General features: G+C 36.0%; 1 protein-coding gene across 2 annotated transcripts in view; it reads right to left on the bottom strand.

The window, feature by feature from the left end:
• The window catches only part of MET (MET proto-oncogene, receptor tyrosine kinase), a 145732-nt gene that overhangs the window by 49244 nt on the left and 70167 nt on the right, over positions 1-26321 (bottom strand). For both annotated transcript variants that reach the window (XR_006212123.1, XM_015540681.2), the window contains exons 6-17: positions 25448-25608; positions 23527-23629; positions 23280-23416; positions 22426-22587; positions 21298-21397; positions 17515-17733; positions 11698-11844; positions 9708-9864; positions 9365-9505; positions 5895-6125; positions 3886-3966; positions 2107-2288 (exon numbers count right to left, since the gene is read on the bottom strand). Coding sequence is in view for 1 of the 2 variants with exons in the window: in XM_015540681.2 (XP_015396167.1) it covers positions 2107-2288; positions 3886-3966; positions 5895-6125; positions 9365-9505; positions 9708-9864; positions 11698-11844; positions 17515-17733; positions 21298-21397; positions 22426-22587; positions 23280-23416; positions 23527-23629; positions 25448-25608 (1821 nt within the window). In the remaining variant the exon portion in view is untranslated. The remainder of the gene's footprint in view (positions 1-2106; positions 2289-3885; positions 3967-5894; positions 6126-9364; positions 9506-9707; positions 9865-11697; positions 11845-17514; positions 17734-21297; positions 21398-22425; positions 22588-23279; positions 23417-23526; positions 23630-25447; positions 25609-26321) is intronic.

Below are 26321 nucleotides of genomic sequence, written 5' to 3'. Positions count from 1 at the left end.
ACTAACTATAAAAACTATATCTGAGGGGCGCCTGGGTGGCTCAGTCAGTTAAGTGTCCAGATCTTGGTTTTGTCTTAGGTCATGATCTCACGGTTTGTGAGTTTGAGCCCCGCATCAGGCTCTGCGCTGACAATCCCTTCTTGGGATTCTCCTTCTCTCTGCCTCCTACCCTCAAAATAAATAAACTTAAAAAAAACACAAAAAACATATCTGAAATCGCACAGATAACATTGTGGCTGGTAGCCCTGCTGGTACTTGGCCTTCAGGAACAGGGTATCTCTTCTTCAGCAGCCACTGTGGGGGTTGTGGGCTCAAGAGGCAGCTACTAGGGGCCCTGCAAGGAGGGCTGCAGCCCCCTTAATGCACACAACATGTGGAGAGGCCAGTTTCTTGTGTTTTAGGCTTATTTTTAGAATGTATCTTGTTAGTGGTTGTAATATAGTATCCCAGGACCATAAAAACAGGCCCTGGTACTGGATAATAGGAAATCTCTACCATGCTTGAATGCTGGGGGAATACTATTCTAGAGAAGGCAGCATGTCCATTCAGATGAACTCACCAGGACAACGACAAGTTAAATTAGAAAAGTGGGATCTGTCGGGGTAGCTTTCACTTTGTAAGGTAAATTCACCTTATCTGCAAAAATTCACAGCTAGGGAGTATTTCATTCTTTTGGTTGAACACAAAATATTTCTTTCCTATCCTAGAGCTTATTTCTTTTGAGAACCTGACCCCATGTGTCTTGTTTTTGATCAAGAGTAAAGTTACTCCATTTACTCCCAGAGGCCTGGATGCAGGAGCCAAGAAGAAGCCTGAGATCACCTGTGCCTTCAGTTCCGAGGACTCCTTCCACTTCCCTCCCTGGCCTGACCACTTACTTGCTCACCCTTTAGGCATAAATGTCACTAAGAAAACTCTCACTTGCAAGAACCCAAGAACCTCTTTTGTAATCCTGAGCTCATTCATCCAGCAAATATGACTGAAGGCCTATGTGTTGAACACACTTTAGGAGCTAAGTCTAAAGCAAGAAACAAAATACACAGAAATCCCTACTGTCATGAGCTTGCATTCTAATGGTGTGTGTGTGCACATCCATATATACATGTATTATATAGCTATTATGTATTTGGTTATTGTTCAGTATAGCACTGTTCAATAGAAATACAATGCAAACCATACATATAATCATGTTCTAATAGTCACATTAAAAAAGTAGAAAGAAACAGGTAAAATTGGTTTTCATAATATATTTCTCAACTCAAGAAATATCATTTCAACGTGTAATCGATATAAACAATTATGAGATATTTTACCTGTTTTTATACTAAATATTCAAAACCTGGGATTTACAGCACACTTACACTAACAGTACGTCTCAATTCAGACTAGCCACATTTTACATATGGCTCATGGCCACAGTAGCACACTGCTTAGGCCTACTGTATCAGATGATGGTAAGTATGATGGGAGAAAAATAAAGCAGCGGATAGGAGACAACAGACAGGAGGCATGGGGGTGAGGTGGGGCAATTACTTAGGCCAGGAAAGCCTCATTTTGAAGATGACATTAGGGCAAAAAGCTGAAGCTGATGAGAAGTGACATATGTGGCTATCTTGGGGAAAGTGTTCCAGGCAGATTGAACAGCAAATACAAAGGTCCTGAATTAGGACAGTGGGTGAAGGTTGAAGAATACTAAGGGATTCATTTGTAATTAGTTCTTCTGTGTTTTTCCTTCTAGGGTTAAAATCCCATGTGGGCTGAGGCTCATTCTGCCTCTATGTCTCTTGTGCTTTCTGTTTTTGGCAATTAGTAGGCACTCAAAAATGATTAATTGTGCCTATCAGAGGGATGGTAGATCAAGGCAGCTTGCAGGACAGGTAAGAATCATTGCCCCTGGGAAATCCTTCTAGGTACCACTATCTTCCCATCAGGATAGGGGATTTTGAGGTACAAGTGAATTGAATTAGCCTCTATATAGCTGAATGGTGCAAACATTTTACATGTTCTTCTTTGAAAGCTTTTAAAAATTTTAAAAACAGCAACATTTTGAAAAACTCGTTGGCTTATAGCTAGTTTACCAGTTAATAACCTTGGTAATATACTTACATGAGTCTCATTTCTGATGAAATTTCGAAGATCTCCATGTTTCATATATGGTAGGACCACCAGTGGAGACCCCTCACTTCGAAGGCAGATTCCCAAGAGTGAGAGAACATTTGGATGACTAAAATCTTTCATGATGATTCCCTCAGTCAGAAACTGGGAAACTTCACCTATGTCAGTGATTCCTGAGAAATCCAGCAGTGGAGACATTAACTTCATTATGGACCAATAAATACTCGGTCAAGTTCAGATAGGGAGAGTTATGGAATGTAAAACCACAGGGCTGAATCCTGTCCTGACACCTCATCCTCAGACTGTTTTTTAATAATACGTTTGAATAAATGATGTCACCCTGCAGTGGGCCTTCAAGTCACCCCCAAACTCTACCAATCAGTTTGTCTCATACAGAAAAAGGAAAGGGAAGCAGACCAATCTATTTCTGTAGTGACTGTCTAGGGCTGAGGTTGGCAAACTACTCTAAAGGGCCAGATAGTAAATATTTTTTCGCTTTGTGGGCCATATGGTCTCTGCTACAAATACTCAACTCTGCCATTGTAGTGCAAAAACAGCCACAGACAATTATCTATAAAAATAGTCACGGGGCCAGAGTTTTCTGATCCCTGGACTAGGAGGGTTTGAAGACCAATCGTTGTCATATGGTTTCTAAGTAGACTTTTTCTGGTGTAACAGTTTCTATTCATTTCCAGAGAGAGATCCTGAGGGTCCGACACTACTTGGCACTGATGAAAGGTTAATGACCTTTGATTTATTAATCTGACTAGTATCTGTGTCAGTGATGATATTCTTTTACAATGTAATGCATTCTGAGATGAGTCCATGTGGATGGAATAGAGATTAATGAACACCAGAGACAGAGAAGGATTTCTTGCTGTTAGGAATGTTCTGAGTACAATGAGCAGTGTGCTGTCTTGTGAGGCAGATATTATTGACAATCATACTTAATCCATTACAGTTTGTAGTTAGGTTTCATATAAACTGTCCCTTTAATTTAGAAATTTAGAAATATAGGTCAAAAAGGCAAGCACACTGACTTGACATGTGAAACCTCTCGGCAAAGGTGAAGCCAGGAAAACTCTTAGTATGAGGGGTACATTGGGTTGTACAAGAGAGTAATTTATGCCTTCCTTGCGTCTCCAGGTCATCAATAATCTTAATGTCTAGAAGCTTCTTTGTTTCTTGAACAGAGTATACATTCCACTTAAAAACATTTTCTCAATAACCTCTAAATTTTTTTTTTAAATTCTAGCATTTAAAAGGGGGTAAGTATCACTTGTTTAGGAAGTTTATTTTTGTAGAATACCTCATGCAGATAAATGAGATATTGCCACACTTACAATTTTCTGCCAGCGTATTTTTCTCCTGTTGGTCTTATTTCATTTTTAAATCTTTTTAATGAAAGTTGTGGTTAAAAAATAATTATAATAATTCTTCTGGGTAAAATGAGTCATTATTACTGTATGTGCCAACATGCTTCCAATAGTTTCCATAAAACAAATATTATAAGGCAAACATAGCTAAATGACACTCAGTTAATCCAAGAACCTCACTGCTCCTATACTCTTATGTATGAGGGCTCTGAGAAATAATTTCTGAGGAAATATTTCAAAAAGAATTTAGACCAAACAAATTTTCAGGATTAGATCCCTAATTCCAGCAGGGGCTGATTTTTCCACAAGAGAAGGTCGAAATCAACATTTTATTATGAACTATTTAATAGTTAGCAAACCATGGAGGGGACTCCGCTGTTAAAGTATCACTTACTATTCAAGGATTTCACAGCACAGTGAATCTTCTTGTCATCGCTGTCCAATAAAGTCCCATGGTACACACACCCAAAATGTCCTACATGAAAGAGGGAATTTGGTTAGTGTTGTATTACTTGTAACTATGCAGCATCACTTGCGAAGCCCTTTGTGATCTTCATTTCCTTCTTTTTTCCACACGGCAAACAAGTGCATTGTTTCTTACACTTTTAATTAATAGTACCACTACATGTGTCTGTTAAAACATGTATATATGATGTACTTCACTCTAAGATACAAGCTATATGATTATTTAATACATAGCAAAAAAAAAAAGCTAGGTTCTATAACTCTTATTAAAAGCTAATAAAGCAAAATATTCAACTACAGTGGAACCACTGAACAGAGGAGTAACATCTACCTCATAAAAGAAATTTATTGTTTTTAAGGATCAAATACTATCTTTTAAATATGAAAAGAAAGTTTTATCACATGAAGAAATGCAACAAAATCAGTTCCCTATATTCCAGTAAGCTAAACTGAAATAAAAATGTTACCATTAGGAATAAGATTAGCATTATAGAATAAAGATTTCCCCCATTAGTCACTGGTTAATACGTAATCCAGGTTGGCAGAAACTGAAAGGCAACTGCCCAAATGAAGCAAATTCACTCTGAGTCATTTCATCTAGTTCTCTCTGGGTTTAGCCACATCACTTTCCAATGGTAGCCTTTCATCCAGTGGCAGTAATTTTCCCCAGAGGTGCCAAACGTCTGATAGCTGTGGAAGGCCCTAATTAATTAATTCATCCACCCAGCCAAGATTCCCTGAGTTCCTAGTGTGTGAGTGTCAGGCATTAGCTTACCCTCTCGTAAAGTGAAGATGAATAAAATAAAACCTATGCTCTTGAGGGCTCAAATTCTACTGGGAAAAATGTATAAATAAATAATAGTTAATATTTATAGAATCATTAATGGTTACTACTTCCTAAGAGAAATAATTGCCAGTTTAGCACCTTTACTAATAAAAATTAAAAATTCTAATTTTATAATGAATAGAAATAGAACGTAATTGGTGAGACCGCATACTCTAAAACTGGTGCAACTTCTGGAATTTATAGGCCAGTAATAGAACTAAATATTACTCTGATGTAAAACAGGGTTGCTGATAGTGAAGCTACTGTTAGGAAGAGGGAGCACTCTAAGGACTAAAACCTGGAATGTGTGACAGAGGAAGGTATGGATGAGGTCACAGGAAAATGGGAAAGTCTTGTGTTCATGTAAGGCAAACTGTCCCATCAGCTTCCTCTGCATCAGGCTGACAGATGCCTGCTACCTCTTGTCGCACGTATAGAATAAAAGGCCATTTAGTATCAACGGCATAGGTTTTTTAGAAAAAAAGAGAAAAGCGCAGTTCATTTCCTGGCTTCTGGTTGGTTTCTTTTCCTGCTAAATAATTCCTCAAACACTATGTATGCAAACTGTTATTGCTGCTTTGGCTGGCTTATTACAAATATTCATCATCTTTGTATAAAGAAATTGGAGTACATTGTAGAGATGATATATGCTGCTTCAGATCAGGGTAATGCTATAAATTCAATCTTTTGATTCTGTCCAGCAGTGTACAAACTGCTATAAGCCAAGACTTCATAGAGCTAGTCACTGTTGTCTGGGCAAAGAAAGACTGGAGGAAGATATGAGTAAAAATATTGAAACTTAATGATTTTTATAAAGAAGTAAATAACACCTTCCAAGAAACTATACTGGCCATCATGATAATGGTAAGGAAAGGGTGTGATTTATTTTTCATATGTTTACAAGATTATCAAATTGCCTCCCTGCACGGGGGCAAATCCCCTTGGATATGATTTGTAGGGCTGTATTTCTGCAGAACGGAAATCAAGTGTACTTGTTATCACTGCTCTTTCAGTTGCTTTCACCATTGTCTAAGCTTCTAATCTGCAAAGGGAGAAGATAAAATGCTTACTGGAAAACTGTATTTAACAAAGAGTTGAGTGGAAATACTTACCTCTTCCTATGACTTCATTGAAATGCACAATCAGGCTACTTGGCCCAATCACTACGTGCTGGACTGCCTGGACCAGCTCTGGATTTAGAGCACTGAGGTCAATGTGGACAGTATTTTGCAGTAATGGACTGGATATATCAGAGTCCCCACTATTAAGCATGGGGGACAGGTCCGTCAGAGGATACTGTACTTGTCTGCACGATCCATTCTGAGATGAGTTAGGAAACTGGTCTGCAAGACAAAGCAAAATTACTAGAAAACAATAGCAAAACCTCACTTAGTGGAGACTACAACAAGGGCAGCAAATTCAATCAATAATGAATTCTGAATTTTATAATTTAAGGAATGGTAGTTTAGTTGTTGAATGAGGCTAGAAAGAGCCTTGACAAAGGAACTGATTTAATAAAAATGAGAAGGTGGGAAAAGATACTGGCTTATATATACAAGAGTTATAAAACAATGTTTATAAATTTTCGTTTAAATAAACTAGACATTAACTTTGAAACCTTGTTTACCCTCTTCATTTCCTCTTCTTATATATAGCAAAAAGCCATGCTTGAGGTTAATTTTTTATTTGTTATATTTATATATATACATATATATACACATATATATGTGTATATATATGTGTATATATATACACATATATATGTGTATATATATGTGTGTATATATATATATTATTATTTTTTTAATGTTTATTCTTGACAGAGAGAGCATGAGCGGGCAAGGAGCAGAGAGAGAGAGGGAGACACAGAATCTGAAGCAGGCTCCAGGCTCTGAGTTGTCAGCACAGAGCCTGAAGCGGGGCTCGAACTCAAGAACCGCGAGATCATGACCTGAACCGAAGTTGGACACTTAACCAACACAACCATCTAGGTGCCCCATAATATGGTATATTCTTAAGATTGGGAAGCAGCAAAAGTAGTTTGCCTTTGACAGACTAGTGTTTATTAATGGGATTAATTAGTATTGCTAAACCTATATGGATTCCTGGCCAAGGGAAAATATAGTATGGTGACATTTTATATATACGTATACGTATGATTAGAAATATATAATACTCAAATTTTTGGAATTGAAGTCTTTTCACATTAGTGGCAAATTCTCTCCTATGTGGTGATGGCAGCAGATTTAATGTGATTGCTGTTCACAGAAGGCTAGAAACGGGTTAGTATGCCATCCCCACTGCTTAGTTGAGGGCACTTGGAAAGGAATCAGCATTCCTTCTTTGTTGATCTTTACAACCAAAGCTCTGTAAGAGTCTCAGACAAGGTCCCCCACTGTAAGGTGAAGCTTTTTTTAAATAAGAGCTGTGTACTAACAGCTCACTGAGAATCTTGTAGGGCTGAGAATATAATTTCTTAATGAGAAACAGGGCAGAGAAGCCACCAGTTAGTTACTTTGCCCTTTCCACTGGGAATTCAAACCTGTCAAGGAGAGGGCATCATATCTACAACTGATGTGAAGATAAACTAGGCAGGGCACTGAAATATATTAGCATATAACATGGGGAGATGGGAGAGGGCTTGGGAGGGTCCCTGTTGGCACTAAAATATAATATAGCTTGTTTGCAAATGACCAGGAAAATTAGAACTTGAGAGAGGGGCATAAAAAGAAAGTTGATGGTACTCTGACTATTCCTAACCCTGTTTAAGCATTTGTAGTATTTTCCATAATGCAGTTAGGTTATCAATTTGGCTAAAACAGTAAATCTCCATAGTGGTTCTACAAAAGCTTTGGGGGCCACCTATAGCTATAGTGACTGGCTGGAAATAAGACAGATGCAGCCTTAAAGAAAGGATGCAGAACATCAGGTGAGTACCTGGAATGTTGGATGGGTGAGGGAAGAAGGGAGCCTACTTGGGTGCCTGGTTTCTTTAATCCTAGAGTCGGCTTCTCCAAAACTTCCCCAAGGGGTAATGCAAACAAGCCTCTCTGAGCTCAGTTCCTTCACCTTCACTTCTCAAACCTTTGCATCTGGAGATCAGAGTTCTAAATTCTCAAGGGTGCAGAGACTGAGGGAAATCCTTGGTAAGATACAGGAAAAAAGTCCTCTGGTATAGAAAACCTCTGGTTTTTGAGCAATAGAAATTGTTCGAAAACCAATTTAAACCATCAATGTGTGATTCTGCTGTAATGCCACCGAGAATTCTAGGTCTGCATGAAAAGACTGATGAGGAGGCTGTCTCCACTAGATATATATAGAAAAGCTGTGTAGCTGCCTATTCATTAGGTGCTGGCTGTGCATTTCCTCATTCTTCCTTCTGGATGAACTTCTTTTGTCTATTTTACTTTTTCACATCTTGAAGGTTCAGGTTCAATTTTAGAAAGAGGATGAAAGACAAGCCTTTTGGTAATGATGAAAGAGGCTGAAGGAAGATTAAATACGTTTTTTTTTAATTACTTGTGAATTTTAATGATCTCAGATTAGAGCTATTAAGTATGAATATAAAATACTAATAGATATAAATTTCAAAGATATAAACTGGGTTTTATTTGTTCATGTTGTTAAGGGCATGGATTTTCAAAGGCAAATGGAGTCATGTAGGCAAAGAATATTTGTATGTATCTCTACAGAATTAATATAAGCTTCAAAAAATAAGAGGCAATGAGTGTTAAAAAAGTTAAAATGTTAAGTGTCTCAGTGCTCTTGTACTTGTTTTGATGAGCAATTTCTAGTTTTCCAGTATCCTCAATCATCTGTGACTCATTTTATTTGTCCAATGGTAAATATTCAACCAGGGAAGTGCTGTACTTGACTCACGTCCTGTAACTTCTAAAGATAATGAGGCAGATACAATACAGACATTTTGCTTTTACCAGGAGATTTTAAATAAGACAATGTGAAATTCTCCGGTTAACCTTACCATTATTAGGTCTAGTTTTTTGCAAAGCAGATGGTGTTAACCACTCCTTTTTAAATAGCATAATTGCAGGTTTTTATTGGATAAGACTCAGAATATATCCAAGTCCTGGAATGCTGGTGGGTAAAAGGCTGTGTACTAATAGCTCACTGAGAATCCTTTAAAGGAATCTTTAAAGGAATATGAGAGGTATAATTTAAATGTTTGAGGATTAAGAGGTAAAAAAATGCATCGGTGCCCACTTACATAAACAAAAGTTTGTATCTTAACTCTTCCTGGGTTGTTAAAGAAAGCTTCACAATTTCTTCTCATTGAACTCTGATAAAGAACTTACCTTTGCTCAAATGATTTTAAAATTAACCTTTTTGTGAGAAGAAAGTTTAAAGACTCAAACTCTAATGTAATATATAAGTGAGTCCATTTAAAAATAAGAGTCATATAATTCTATGTCAAATTAAACTTAATTCTCTGGCCAAAGAAGATGTAAATGCTTCTTTTTTTTTTTTAATAAAAATATAAAGGGAAAAGCAAAAATAAACAACAATGCCAAACCCACTGAGGTATACGTATAGGTATTTCTTAGAATGATAAACTGAAATATACCTTCTGGAAAAGTAGCTCGGTAGTCTACAGATTCATTTGAAACCATTTCTGTAGTTGGGCTTACACTTCGGGCACTTACAAGCCTATCCAAATGAGGAGTGTGTACTCTTGCATCATAGCGAACTAATTCACTGCCCAGATCTTAAAACAGAGAGAGAGAAAGAGCTTGTTAAAGATTTGGCTATCATGGGTCTCAGTAGACCTTGACCCAGTGACCAGAACTCATGGGTTTTGTGGATTGCACATAAGACAACACACATGAATCTACGGCAATTTTAAACTGTAATGACTGTATACTTCAGGTAACCTCTTAAAGAAAATAGTAATAACAACAAAAATGCACCTTTAATTTGCTTTCTCTTTTTCAGCCACAGGAAAACCCCAAGTAATAGTAAGAGTATTATTGATATTGAGATAACACCAACAATCAATCCTGTGAAATTCTGATCTGGTTGAACTATTACTTTTCCAAGGATGGTTGAAGAAACTGCTTGCTTCCACTAAAAATGACAAATACAGAAAAGTCAGAATTTAGTAATGATAAATACAAAATATACTACACAGGTTGACTCACAGTCTCCTTGGACCCAAAGCACCACCTGGTTATTAGTGTTCTACGAGTGGCATAATTACCTTCAGAGCAATAAGATATTCCTCAATTCTGTTTTAGATAATAATTCTGTTCAAATAATTAGGGGCTACTGATTCCTAAAGTACTTATATGATGCTTAGCTGTTTACACTTATAACTAGATATTAAGGATAAAAAAATAAAGAAAGAAAGAGTTTGATCTTGAGGAACTGAATTCCAGAAAGGGAAACAAATACATAGGTAAGTGATAATATAATGTGAAATATACCCTGGAAATATGAATAAACAGTAAGAAACAGAGACAACAGGACACTGATTCTGTCCTGATGGGTTGGGTAGAGGGCAGAGAAGACTCTTCTTAAGACATAAATAATCATATGGAATAATAAAGTTGTATAAATTTTTATTTCAGTTTTGATACCCTGAAGAAACCTTTGAGGATCCTTCTGGCTCTAACATGGTATGATTTTTAGGATTTATGGTCCTTTTTAATTTCAAACTCTGATATCATGATTCAGCTTTAAATTTTCTAATTTTTTTTGTACTTTCCCATTTTATAACTTTCTCTCTGACCATTTCATAACTTTTTAGAAGACTTCAGGAACGCTTTAAAAATCATTGATTCTTGGATAAACAAAATGTGATATATTTATACAATGGAATATTCAGCCTTAAAGAGTAATGACGTTCTGACACATACTACAACATGGATGAATTGTGAAAACATGCTAAATAAAATAAACCAGCCACAAAAGACCAAATACTGTATGATTCCACTTATAAATGAAATATCTAGAATAGACAAATTCATAAAGACAGAAAATAGATTAGAGGTTACCAGGGCTGGGGAAAAGGAGGGAGTGTGATGGTACCGTTTAATGGTTCTAGGGTTTCTGTTCGGGGTGACGGAAAAGTTTTGGAATTAGACAGTGGTGATGGTTGCACAATGTTGTGAATGTAATTAATGCCACTGAGTTGCACACTAAACAATAGTTAAAATGATACATGCATGTGGCCACAATTTTAAAAATTAATGTAATACACCCCAAACCACTGAACTGTACACTTTAAATGTGTGAGTTGCATGGTGCAACATGAAAGAAGTTAGTTTATTTCCTATTTTACTTTGTCCATGCATTTGAGATCACTGTGGAGAACAGACAGATGTTGGCTCTTGCTTCCTGGTGCTAAGAAGTGGGGGTAGGGCACTCTTGGATGTGCTCTTATTCTTCCTGAGAGTTACAATAAATTTTGGCAAAAGTGGGGCATGATGGAGAGGGACTATGGCTAGGCAGGACTTTTTTTTTTTTTTTAAATAAAGTTTATTTATTTTTGAGACAGAGACAGAACATGAACGGGGGAGGGTCAGAGAGAGGGAGACACAGAATCTGAAGTAGGCTCCAGGCTCTGAGCTGTCAGCACAGAGCCCGATGTGGGGCTCGAACTCACAGATCGTGAGATCATGATCTGAGCTGAAGTTAGATGCTTAACTGACTGGGCCACCCAGGCGCCCCTAGACAGGACTTTTGAGATGAAGGCTTGGAGGGAAACCCACTGAAGGCTTGGAAGGAAACAGTGCAACAAAAACTCACTAATTCTAAAATAACAACTAAGAATCAAGGCTGAGCTGATGAGCTAAAGCCAACACACAAATGAGCTTTAATGATTTCTTTTAAGCATGCAAGTAACATAATTATACTGGCATTTTTATTTACATCATGAAAGGAATGCAGGAATCCCACCTCTATATTTAGCTCGTTGTTCAATTTCAGCAGGTCATTGGGGACCTTGCATAAAACAGCTTCAGAATCTGAGTATATAGTCTCACAGCTCTTATTTCCAACTTTTAACACTTCACCTTTAACTGCTTCAGGGTCAATATCATTTCCCTGAAAGAGAAAAAAGGAGGTGGTTAACACTTCACAGTTTGGTAGGAATGCTAACAATTGTGCAAGAACATAAATATACTGCAAACACAGGCCATGTTGTTTGCCAAGGCACATAATTTTATGATATTCCTTTCCATGGGAATTGGATAGTTGCAAGAAAGCATGACCATTTTGGGGCACTAATTAGGATTCAAAGCATTATAGTCTTTTAGTTTTGTTTTGTTTTTTAAGACTTTATTTTTAAGTAATCTCTACACCCAATGTGGGCCTCAAACTTACAACCCCGAGATCAAGAGTCACATGCCCTAGGAACTGAGCCCCTACAGCTTTCCCATCAAATTGGATTTTAGAGCAAAGGAGAGATTCTTATTTCACACCTTTCCAACCAAATTTACCTTATTAAAGTATAGTGGGTATCAATGGTTGGCATAAAGGAGGTAATTTAGAGATTCAGTTGTGCTAACACTGCCTCATGGAGTGACACTGAACCTTGGCTTCACTTTTAGAATCACATTGAGAACTTTACAAAATAACTGATGCCTGGGTCCCATCTCCAGAGATTCTGATTTAATTGATCTATGTTAATATATTCCTTTTGTGTTTGAGTTTTCATCCTTTTCATCCTTTCTTCACAGCTGAATCTTATACATAAATAAATTCGTTTTTACAGAATGTCCCATGAGATGCCGTATGACCCTCATTATGATTTGAGAGCATGATTACATTATTCTGACCAATTATAGTTACATGGGGATTTAAAAAAAAATATGAAACTTGACATATTTAGTTGACTGAAAGCATTTAAAAAATACCAACATTTTGTTGAAGAAACCAATTGTTAGCCTTGGAAAAGAAGTGAAAACATAGGTACAACTTCTCATATCAAGACTTAATAAGTGCAGTTATTTATTAAAAAGTGAAAAAGGAGATATATCAAAACATGGACAAACAGCAGCCAGTAATAACTACAGTGCTGCTACTTTGTTTTATGTGATCTTTAATACTTGGCAAACTGCTTTTATGTACACTGTCTTACATGGATCTCAATAGATTGGTAGGTCAGAAATCATTCTGGGAAAAGAAGATGGAAGGAAATACTTTTTTCTAACATAAATCTGGATTCTAAGATAAAATGGGATAGAGACAAACTGTATCCTTCTATTTTCTAGATATTTCTAGAGGCAGTGTGTGTATGCCATTGAACCAGGTCAGCCACACAGGGCAATTCAACATAAAAGCACATAAATCTAACAGGTCACTTTGGGGCTTCAAATGACAACTTGTTGGTTAGGTCTGAGGAGGGGTAAGGCACTCACTCACATATTGGAGGGAATTCAGGGAATGACAAAGAAAAGAGATTAAAGAGCTGAAGGGCTTGATTTATGAGGGAATGACTAAAATGTGTCTTGCTTGCTTAGATAATAATGATGGCTGGGGGAAGGGATGAACACACTACATTTGAACTCCAAATGCTCCTTTTAGGCACAGGCTCTCCTTGGATGTTGCATAAAGGTTTCTCTAAAACAAAAACAGACCATTCAGCTAAACACTGAACCCCTTTTCATTTGTGCCTAGTGAGGAACATACAATAAATAGTGACATACAAGTAATTATTATCAGCTTTGTATGTGTAATTGTTTTAAAAGTCTATAATCCAAGAAAAGTGATACTGGCAGCCCACTACTATATGCAGATGGGCCCAAGTCAGAAAAAAAAAAAAGGTATAGGGTACTTTTTGTCATTTAAAATAAACACAGCTTTATGGAGTTATGGGAAAAATGCATATGTTTAGAACTTTTATTATTTGCTTTTTATTATTTAATATTAACTATTATGAAATAAAATAACATATTTATAAATTTGGCCCAGGTCTTCAGTCATTAAAATGGTAATATATTCTTTTAAATAAAGCAGCACAGGAAAAAACTTTCTGGTTTTTAATTCCCTATACATATAGAACAATTTAGAATTATAATTATCTCATTTTATCTTGTAAAGACAGCCCCACTGAGGTAGGTGTTATTGTCATTCTAGCTTTACATATTGAGAACTAAGGTTCAAGAAGGGACTAGGTTATGAAGCAAATCAATTCCATTTGATACAAATTCTACCTATCATCTGCTGTGTGTTAGACACATGTCCAGTTACTGAGAATATAAAGATGAACAAGAAGTTTTTCTTTTCACTGTAATGTTAAAATAAATACATTTCTAAAGTGAAAAGTAATTACTACTAATGTGTTATATTAGGATGTTCCTTATTCCTTTCCTCTTCAACTCTGGCCAGGTGTGACACAGCGTTTCCATCTAGGATTCAGGCCTCGGGATCCATGTCTGAGCTGGTTACAGAACACAACAGATGGGAGCAGCAGTATGTAAAATTTGAAAAATAGCATTGTAGCAGGAGGGATCTTACAAGATTTCACACATCCAGGTGGCCACAAGATTGAGTCTGGGAAAGACAGCTAAAGCAGTGAGGTGCAGGCTGGGCCCCGAGAGGCAATGGTCCAGGAAGCTTGGCAAGAGAAAATCAGTGAACTGGGGGAGATAGGGGTAGGAAGGGGGAGATTTCATCCCTCCTTCATCCAGAGGATAGGAGTCCCTCAGCTTAGGGACGAGGCCAAAGAACCTTGATAGAGGCTTAAAAACTGAGTTCCAGAGGATGTTAACAGACATTTGCAGAAGAAGGTTCCTGGTCATTTGGGGAAAGCTGCACGAACCAAAATTAAAATGGTTTCTTCATTAGCTAGTTGGGGCACTGTAAAACCTCTAATCTTCCCGTCCTCCTTTTCCTGTTTTAGCTGGCTTCTCCAGACTGGACTTCTGAGGCATCCCTATGGCCATATATATCAATATGCTCCAAAATAACATAAATCCTCAGGTCAGTGTCAGACAAACTTTGTTCCAGCATTACATACTGGGCTTCTCGACTTTCCAGAAAATATACTTTTGCACAAAAAGTCATATAATAAGATAATTAGGGAAAATATAGAATTTATTCACAAATATGTAAAAAATCAATTCTGTTTGAAGAGTCTAGGGTTATTTCATCTTAGGGACTGTATAGATATCTACAAACCATATAATAGAAAAGTTTCTCTATTATGAAAGGTATGTTGGTATACATTAAATGAAAGTTGATGTGAAAAGCATTGTAATCTAGTGGAAAGACGAAATTTGAAATCAAGAGGCTTGAGTGTGAATCCTAGTTCTGCTATTTGCTCCTTAGGTGGCCCACAACAAATCACCTAATCTTCTAAACCTATGTTTACTTATCTATAAATGGGGATAATCGTCACTGGACCTCTAAACCTCACAGGTCTATGTGACTCTGAAATGAAATAATATATGTCAAAGTAATGTATTAACTAATCTTTCACTAAATTTGTGAGTTACTGTTGACATAAATGTTGTGCCCTGGTATGCATTCCAAAGGAGACAGGTCTACTTTTGATGACCACTGTCCACAACTGGTCCTGGCTAACTTGATACCTTGGCCCTAAACTACTTCCCACGTCGATGGGATTTCTGGTTCATTCTTAGGAGTGATTGATCCTTGGTCTCTCCTACATTCTATTGATCCACACTTGGCTGACCCTCTTGGTCATGGTGTACTCATTTGGCCAGCTGCTGACTGAGGCAGTTCCCACAAGTAGGGCTGGAGACTATCACAATCTCTTTTTAGCAAGGAATTCTTGTATGTATGGCTGCTTGAGGAGCATGAACTCTCCCTGGCAATAAGGAGCAAATCTCTCTCTAAACACATAATTCTCTCCATAGCTTTCACTGATGGAATATGAATCTACTTTACACTTATGTTTTGAATGGTAATTGGACAAACACAACATGAAATAAAATGCCATCCTTTCTTTTGATAAAAACAGTCTACTGCATGTCCAGAAGGGCCTTTTCTTTCTTTTCTCATGCTTTCCTTTCCTTTGTTTCTGTCCCAAGAGAGACAGAGGTATAATGTGATTAACTTGAGAAACTGATAAAGGGTTAAACAGCTGTCACACAAATCTTCCATCTTAGATTTCCTCTTATATATAAGGAAAATGGAGTATGGAAGAAGACTGAATGATGATACCTAAATAATCCCTTCTAACCACCCCTTCTCTCCCCAGACTACCACTCTGTGACATGACAGATGTTATACACTTGTTAGAGAAAAGAATCAGTCTGTAAGTAAGCAAAAAAAGAAAGTGTTTTGCGTCTATTTGCGGAGATCCCTTGGGCCATGTTGGGAATAGCACTGAAAGGCTGAGGATGATGTCAAATCATGTTTTTCTAGGTCCAACAATTTTGTAGGACATTGAATAATGGGTATTTAATTTACAGAAAAATAAGTTTTCTCTTCCATATAGGACCATGCTTGGAAGGGCAGATAAAGAACCATTTATCTCTAATCCTTCCATCAGAGATACAGGAACAGAAAAATAGTCTTTATCTGGGTGTAAAAACATTTGCAAATAAACCTTTGTTTTCATCAAGAAAAACCAAATGGAATCTTTCAAATGGCAAACACAGTAATTGTTGAAAGCAAAAGGTCACACTAGATTAGTTTTATTGAAAAAAAAAAGAAGTGATAAAAGCTCTTTCTCCTTCTCTAAAACTAATTAAAGAAGCAGATGAAAGAACTTTGCTGTGGTAAACATGCTGTTCACTGAAGCAGGCTTCCATTTAATTTCATGCTGGGCTTGCTTAATTATTGTATAAAACACAATTCAAGGTTAGTAAACTTACATGACTATGAACGTGTGCATGAATTTGGCTGTGGATAAAATCTTTTTGAAAAAGCAGAAAAATTTTGGTAGAAATACATTATTACTTGGGTGAGATGATCTATAGTAACTTACATTACATGTAAACAAGAACTAGCCTATTACTTTGTGTTTGTTCATATTTGCATTCAGGCTATCTTTCAGGGAAAAAAAGTCTGAATGTCTAAAACAATATGTTGAAGGATAAATGTGACTGGGGCTATTGATATAGTCTTGATCATTTTGCCCATTTTATTACTTACTACTTGAAGTAAAAATGATTGAAGTGATGTAAGAGGGCTGTACTCTAGTCTTTGTTTTGCTACTGTTCCATCACCTGTCAAACCACTTAAACTCCCTGGGCTTTAGTGTTCTTTGTTGCAACAGGCTGGGTTAGAAAAAACGATCTGTTATTCTCCAATTAAATTACATTTGGAGGCTAATATATTCCTAAGGTAGAGGAAATCCAGCTCATTTAGAAATCAGTTTAGAGAGGACCATACCCAGATACAAAATTCCCAGTATTCTAAGGAAGTACAGAACTACAATTGATGCATTTACTTTCATAGCTCTTACCTTTTATATTATAATGAGCACATTTAGGTGTCCAGGGAAATGTATAACATCAGCAAGATAATGCATTACAGGCAGCCTATTTAACAGATCGTGTCCCACATTTGCTACTTTTTAATACACACACAAGAAACAATTTTTAAATGCTTCATTAAAAAGCAGTCCACGATTACACTTACCTTTTAGTCTTAATGCCAAAAAGATTTGTTTTTCAGAGTTTAGATATTTGCTGATGTAGTATAAGATAATGACCTAGTACAAAAATTCTATTCATATAGCTATGAAGTCAATTAAGTTCAAGTTGATGATTTAAGAGAATATCTTTAAGCGTTTCTTACCTTAATTTCCAGTACATTTTCATTGCCTATTGAGATCATCACTGGCTTTTCAAAAGGCTTAAACACAGGATTATGTACATAAATGAGATCAAAGTATTTGGAATGGATCCCATCTAACATGAAAAAGGCTTTGGTTTTCAGAGGGAGTTGCAGATTCAGCTGTTGCAGTGAAGGAGTTGTACAGCAGATTATCTCTGAATTAGAGCGATGGTGACATGCCTATAGTAAGACACAATTATCCACTGTAGACAGAATACAGCCAAACAACATCAATAGCAACTTCCACATTTCATTGTTTTAGACAATCAATTGAAAATATGTAATTTTTGAAAAAAAAATCTGCATTTAACTTCCTAATGTTAAAGAACACATTTTGGAAAGTATGATAGATGCAATATTATCCAAATAACACCGTCTTTAAAGGAATGCAGAACTTCATTTGTCTTGAATAAGCTATATGGATCTGAAGCTGGCTCTCCCTCTGTCACTTTTATTTTCCTTAAGATGACAAGACAGTCACCTGAAGGGACTGCCTCTTCATTTATGAAACAGCTATGGGACAGTGAGAGCTGGACTTTGTGTGGTGAGAAGTCCTTGATTCACATCAGACCTTTAAAATAAGCCATGACAATCAGGGCAAAGCCCTTGCTAGGAGACTCAGTTTTCTGAAGTAAGAATTGAAATTAAAAGTGTGTGATACTACATGGTATAAAGTATGTTGTCGTCAACTACCAAGCACCATACTGCTGACATTATAATTAGCTATGTAGTCGGGTCATCTGTTTGATGTGTTTTAAGCCTCAATTTCTGAGTGTCAGGTTCTATGCAAAATACTTTACAGGCAGGTCTCATTTAATTTTCACGGTTCTATGAGAGGTGCTATGATTATCCACATTTTACAAGATGAAGAAACTAAGCTTTTGAGCTAGTGTCATTAGACGAGGTCACACAACTCTGAGTGGCAAAGTGGGAACATAAGTCCTAGGTCACTGGCTCAACTTCACTGACTTAATTCCCATGCGATATGGCTTCTTGCTCTCTCTCTATATGTATTCTATATTGGTAGATTTTTTCCTACACTATTTTACAAAGTCTCTGCTATTATTATTTCATGTGCTTTCATCTCTCATTTCAAATCTTCCCCTTTGGAATTCTGATTTATGGAAGTTTGGAAAATGTGGTTTCCTCTTGATTGTGCTTAGACTAAACCAGCAACACAAAGTGGCACATTTGAGGTTAAATGGTTGTATTTTTTCCCCAAGGAAAAGACAAACAAGCAACAACATCCTTAGATTTCCTTTTCTTTGACAAGTAGAGTTGGAGATAAAACAATTACTTATGCCCACAATAGAAAAAGGACTCAGGATATACATAAAAAGCACAAGCAAAATTTAGTATTTGATATTTTCTTTTAAAAATAATGAAAAAAAATTATCCTACATTTTAAAATGTATGCTGTAAGCAGATAAAGAAAACAGATACATAGATATAGAAATAAAATGTTAGTTTTATATCAAATTCATATTATAATGCCAAAAGCTATTTATTCCTATCATCTTGAAAAGTGGAAATGAACAGTGTTACTGCCAGTACAATAATTCTCTATTAACAACAAGAAATTTGAAAACTGTATAATAAACTGCTGGCTTCTGGGATATAATGTGTATTAATATTAATTTTGTTAAGGAGGTGGTTAGTATTTTTATTTTAAAAGATTAGAGTGTGTTGAACTTAAAAATTATCATGGCTAGATCAGTATACTGAAATCAGACCTGGCCAAGAGTTTTTATTTGTTAAATAATAAATGGGTTCAATTCATCATGCTCAGCTTCAAATTCTATAAGCACCAAGGAACACAGAAGAACACACATTTCTTTATGAAGTAGTTCTCAATAAACAACAGTCAAGTAGAATTCTTCATTCTTGTCCAATTCTAATGCAGAGCTCTATTGTGCTAATATGTTTGTGGCTAAAACAATAGAAGTTTATATTTTCAGATATGTAGAGATAAGATTTTTATCTCCTACCATTATTTGAATCTTCCTTGGGTTATGGAACTCTTATGTCTCACGCCTAAGAGATTTTTAAATAAATTAAAAAGTTGATTACAAATGAATGAATAAAGCCAAAAGGTGTTCTACATGTCATCATAATGCTGGTGAGGGAGGAGGAAATTTAGCCATTATTTTAATAACCTAGGATCACCATAAATTAGATATTGCTAATCATTTCTCAGATTTCTAAAGAGTCCCATGCCAACACCAAAAAAGGGTATTCTTACTTGGTTAATGAAAAATTGTTCTGTTTGGCTGTGAAGAAGTGATGTTCCTTAAATTAATAGCAGTGGTATTCTAACTTTGTTTGTGGCCATGTGTGGGGATTGGTTTTAAAGCTCTCTACTTCATACGGTGACTCCCTGGAGTACAATCTCTCAGGAATATGATAAAAATCTAATAATACTCTTTAGAGGTGATGCAATGTGGCTGATTGAGAAGGTCAAGAAAAATCTCATTGGAGGTGACCCTATTGTTTGGTGATTTGGCTTGACATTTTTAGCCCCAAATTGGTTTTTGTAATTAAAGAACACTGTGGCCTTAGTCTTCAAGAAATATTGGATGGTGAATAGAAAAGAAAGTGCTATAATTTAATCTATCACCTGCCCAATCAAGACCCTGCTTGAGAGAGGGCACTTAGAACTTTCATTTTTAGTTGAGTGCACAAGTCCAACTAGATTATGGTATTTGACATTAGAGAAAAATGTCAACAAAAATATGAAATCTTTGTAAATAACTTCAACCTTCCTAAAGTCTAAATGAAAACTGCCACTTTAATATGATCTATATAAATTGTTAGACCACAAAATAGGTCACTTTGAAGGAGGCATTCAGTTAAATTTTGACTGACCTTGCAAATAAAAGGAGGGAAGGTGGAGAAATACCAAGCAACAAACAGTCTAGGACATCAGTCTAATGGTCCTTCTCATTACTTGATAACATGCTAACAAAGGGACAAGAAGAACAGTAAGAACACCGTTCTTACACTGGGATGTAAGAACATACATAGTGTGCCTGCCACTTAGACAAGGATGCTGCTGCAAGATTACAACAAAAGGGATAATAGGGGTAATGTCCTCTGCTGCATTAAAAAAAGGGGGAGATAGAGGAATTCTATGGACTGTTTATGCCCCTCCCAAATTCACATGTTGTAATCCTAATCCTCAGCATGATTGTAGTTGGAGATGGGGCCTTGAGAAGGTAATTAGTGGAGTTCTTATGAAGGAGTTAGCGCCCTTATAAGAAGAGACACAGAGAGCTTGCTTCCTCTTTCACTCTCTGCCATGTGAGGATACAATGAGAAGATGGTCTTCTGCAAATCAGAAAGAGTGCCTTTACCAGACACCTTGATCTTGGGTTTTCCAGCCTTTGGAACTGCGAGAAATAAGTGTTTGTTGTTTAAGCCACCCAGTCTATGGGGTTTTTATTATAGCAGACTGAACTAAGACAGGGAATGACGTAGTTTCCATCTGTACTATCTTTAAAAACACTGCCTCAAGTTGGTACTCATCATTTGTGTCTAAGCATTTTGTGTGTATATGTGCATTTTACAATGTTAGGCTGAGACAAAATAATTTTAGTTGTTGAATAAAATATACTATTTGACCTGTGCTGCAAGGAAGGGAACTAGCAATCAGAAGCAAAACCCAAATGTCCTCTGCACACTGAAAACCAGTGGTAAAGGTAGAGATGCACAGCTTTAAGTACAACCATCACTCAAAGGACTTACCACTGTAAAGTTCCTTCTTGTTTCATGTACACTTATTACCATCCTTAGGACACTAACTGAATTCAGGTTTTTCCCAACAGCTGTTATGGTGCTCCCACCACTGAAAAATAAAGTAGAAAAACAGCAATATTGAGGGGTACCTGGGTAGCTCAGTCAGTTAAGCATTCCAACTCTTGGTTTCAGCTCAGGTTGTGATATCATGGTTCGTGAGATCAAGCCCCGTGTTGGGATCCACACTTGAGAGTGTGGAACCTCTCAAGATTCTCTTTTTTTCTCTCTGCCCTTCCTCTGCTTACATGTAAGCACTCACACTCTTTCTCAAAATAAATAAATAAATAAATAAATAAATAAATAAATAAATAAATAAATAAAATAAACACAGCAATAAGGAGAGGTTCTTTCTCTACCAAATATTTTAAGAAATAAGTTAAATTAAACCACATATAGTGATTGCATATAGTCAGAACCAAAGTCAAACAGAGGTTCAGTGGTAACTCTTCTTTGGAAACAACTTACTTAACTTGAAAATATTTTTAAAAATTCCTATTTCATCAGTTGAAGAAATGCATTTTTCTTTTTAGCCACAAAGTATGCAAAAGAAATATTTTTTCTCTCTCTTAAAAATAAATCAAAGAAAAACGAACTTTACTGTGTTAGACTGGCAGAATTAATGGAAACAAGGCAGACTGAACTGGATCCAATGAGATACTGATTCAAAGGTAATCTAGTGTAGGGAAAAGCTGTATCTAAAGTAGGCAGAGCAAAAAAACACTGAAGAATGGAAGGAAAAAAAGGTAATTCCACTTTTGGGCACTGAAGTTAGTACAGAATTGACATGTATATAAGTGCATAAATACTATGGTGCCACATTGAACTATTTCACTGAAATCCATTTAAAACGTAATAGAGTAGGATAAAATGTTTCTTGGCATGAACCTAGCAATGATAAAATTAAATTGTACTCAGAACCTGAATGTAGTTTTCACTCCTGAATTGGAAAGGCAGCCTTTAAAAGAAATGCAACCGCATCAAAGCCAGAGATAAAACTGCAGTTCCTCTTGGCTATTTGACAGACAAATCATCCGTATGTTCATTATTTTCTTACACCCATCAGAAGCTTTTACTTACCTAATAAAAGATTTGGTTGGATGAATTGCATAGACAATGGGGTCTTCCTGGTAACTGAAACTGTTCATCTCTCGGTTGGCTAAGTCAATTTTCAATTTAATAGGAAACTCAGTTGGAATGGTTTGAGCTGGGGTATAACATTCGAGAATACTATCTGACACACTGAACAAAAAAAATTAAGAAAATTGACCTTAGCTATTAGATATACATATTTTAGAATTATATGCACAAAAGTATATCACTCAATGGCTCCTAAATGAGAATTTCCAGATGTGTCTAGAAAAAAGTTCTTTCTAATGCAGCCTATTTACATTTGACTGGATCCCAAACTCAGCCTTGTTATAGACAAGCCATCTTTGACTTCAGAACATTTGGGATTTTAAGCAATTTTTAAAGTATCTTTTTGGTACTTGATTAAACTGAGCTCTTTCACCTCTAAGAAACAGAAACATAACTTCTTTCTAAACCCAATCTCCCCCATGTTTCTCACCTCCCCAAAGTGATTTAATCTAATTGTAAATATTTATGGAAATGTTTATTTTAATTTACTGTCAATTACCAGAATCTCACAGCTCACAGCATAGCTAGGATACTAAGATGTAATGTAACAGTAGAGAAGGTAGCTGGGAAGATGAAACTTAAAAGTGGAATTAATAAACATAATGGAAGGGTAAAAAAGTCAGCAAAAAGGTAGATGGATATGGGAAAAGAAATTTTGTCAGTATGGGGGTAAATAATATGCATCTTGATTTTCCTCCACAAAAAAAACCAAAACAAAACAATCTCTTCTTGATTTGTTAGGTACAGATACTAATCCTACTTAACTGATACAACAAAAAGTAAATTCACAACACCTTTTTAAAGTACACGTTTTTCCACCAATTGAAATGTGTCTAGAATTCCCACTGTTAAGGTACTTTCCAGTTAAAGTAAGCAAGGTGCCACCGGTCTTAGGACCATAACTTGGAAAAATACTTGTTATTACAGGATCCTGGATGGGAAATAAAAACAAAACAAAACAAAGTAACTTGTTGATTTTATAACTAAACAAATTTGGTACCAAATATCCTAGTTCATGAGAACTGTAGTGCTTAGACTTACCACATAGGAAAATGTACTGTATTGTGCTGTCCCTCGCCCATTTGAAATAATTATGGATATATTGAAATGCTCATTCACTGCAGGACCAACTGTGCATTTCAACCTGAAAAAAACCCGAAGTTTAATATGTTGCAAATCCAAAGGCTTTTTCTGGTTTGGCTGTTTTATATGAAGGAACATTAGCTCTAAATTATGATGAGCTGGATACTCTGAATAGCAAGTAGAGTTTTGTGGTAAGCATTAGGGCTAAAAATTGTATATTTCTAGTTCTGTACTATTACACTTCACACAGACAAAACAGCAACAGTTAAATCTCATCTGTGCAGACCTCACCAACTGAAAAATTCATAATAATCTAAGTGTAATCCTCTAAAATTGTAGGCATAATGTTTGGTATTCTTAAGATAAATATTTCAACAGCATATGAAACAATGGGATAATAATAAATAAACCAAATCTCTTCATTAAAGAATGTCAACAGGCACATTTCTGTAATTACATGTATCATGTGTGTATTTAAATTATTTTAAAAATAATGAAATTGTGACAGACTTTCCATAGAATTATTTTTTTAAATATTAAAAAAATAAAATAAAATAAAACATTTATTTATTTTGAGAGAGAGAGAGAGAAAGAGTGCACAAGCAGGGGAGAGGCAGAGAGAGAATCCCAAGCAGTCTCTGTGCTGGCGTGATCTCACAAACCATGATCTCATGACCTGAGCCAAAATCAAGAGTTGGATGCTTAACTGACTGAGCCACCTAGGTGCCCCTCCATATAATTCTTTTTGAATTAATAATGTTATAGTCTTGAAAAAGTATAAATATGATTTTTTTGTTAAACAACTATTCAAAGAAGAAAATGAATTATGTTTCACTTTTACAGGTTATAATATATAATGCAAGGAGTAAGAACTTACAAGGAAGATTTCTAGAATGGATTTGTTTTTCCATTAACAAGTATGACATTACTTGACGTTTTGGTTTCAGTAAATGAGTAGACTTAGACCTCTGTGCCCTGGAAGAAATTCTACAAGGTATAAAATAATTACTTGATAGGATAGTTTCAACCATAAAACTTGAAATGTTTGATTGTTATTACTAAATGATAACTAAAAACTTCTGGATTCTCTGTTCATTATGGGATTTACATTTGATAGAAGGTACATGTAGAAAATGGCAGAAGAAGCATGTATTTTGGATCAGGAGAGTTGAGTTAGAAGGCCTATTAAGCTCTTATTCTCTGGATTGCCTCTGCTAAACTACACTCCACCTTTCTGAACTTCAGGTACCACCTTTGTAAAATAGGTCTAGTATTGCTATCTCCTGGGATTTGGGAATGGCTAAATGAGATACCTTTCCATTACAGTACCAATAAATATCAACTGAAGATAAATTTAAATGCATCAAAAATAGAAAGAAAGAAAGAAAGAAAGAAAGAAAGAAAGAAAGAAAGAAAGAAAGAAGTTAATTCTCAAAAATATGACTGAGCTGCTTCACTACATTTCTGAGGTTTAGAAAGTGAATTTAGAAGACAGGGTCTATATTGAGCTGTTTACTGATTTTTATAGAAAAAGCCATTGGAGACTCTATATTTGAAGACTTTAAAGATGGAGCAACCCTAGCCAGTGCTGTTCTTTCAAATCTACCCAAACAATTTCTGAAGAAATGTAACAAAAATGGTTTCAAAACTCCCAGATGCTGGATTCTTCTTTTCCTTACTAGGTAATGTCACCTTTCTTCTTTATTAATCCTGGTAAGTAAATAGGATTAAAAACAAAACAGTTCCACTAGGGATGTTACAAGGCCAAGACCCTTTTTTAACTCAAGACATGGACTTTTGGGATAATTTTACAAGCATTCATCTTGAAACACAACCTGTTTTCCAACCACACCCCAGCAAAACATTTTAAGATCCTTACATATTTGTTGTGCTCTCACTTAAGGTCAAAGTGCAGCTCTCATTTCCAAGGAAAACTCTAGTTTTCTTTAAATCAAATTTATTATTCCTCCTGAATCCAAAGTCCCAGCCACACACAGTGAGCATTGTTCCTCCTTCCAGGGGTGCACTGGTTGGGAAAACCTACAAGGACAACCGAAAACTTAAAAAAAATTCAAGACATTATCCTTCATTTGTGTGCAAAACAAAATATATATCCTCAGTCTAAAATTCTTCTATCCTGCCACTATCTAAAAAAACAAAACAAAAAAACAAAACTGAAAAAGTGTCACAAATTTCACAGAATCTGGAACAAATATGAAAATTACCTAACATGCTGATGAATAAAAGCTGTTTTCAGGAGATCCAGAGATGGGACAGAAAGCAGATTCAGCCTGGGTGGAAATGAAGGGTCTTTGTGGGTCACTCTGAAGTGAATTCATCTAGTAATCTTCTAGGTTGGAATAGACACAGTTTGGGCCCAGACTTTTACATGTTTGTAACTCTCATTATAACTCCTTCATGGGCCTCCAGATCAAACTTTGATCAAAAATCCTTCATGTGCCCTAGAAGCCAAGCACCAACATGTGCCTTGCTCCATGCACCAGCTGGGTGTTTGCTATAGTCTTGTGCTATGGTACTCCCCACCCAGAGAAGAAATTCACACAGTAAAAACACCTCTTGGTGTCCAGTGTTTTCATAATTGCATTCAGCAGCTACCATAAGACCAAACACAAAGATGGTATTCAATATATATCTGGCATTCACTCATTCATTATTCATTATAAATTATTTGCTATGTGCCAAGCACTAACAAATGAATAGGTGAATCTATTTCTTTATACTTGCTAATTCAC

This window comes from Panthera tigris, chromosome A2 (genome assembly GCF_018350195.1).
Source record: "Panthera tigris isolate Pti1 chromosome A2, P.tigris_Pti1_mat1.1, whole genome shotgun sequence".
NCBI classification, from domain to species: Eukaryota; Metazoa; Chordata; class Mammalia; order Carnivora; family Felidae; genus Panthera; species Panthera tigris.
The sequence above is the reverse complement of the archived record's forward strand: the minus strand, read 5'-3'. Positions and strand labels throughout refer to the sequence as shown.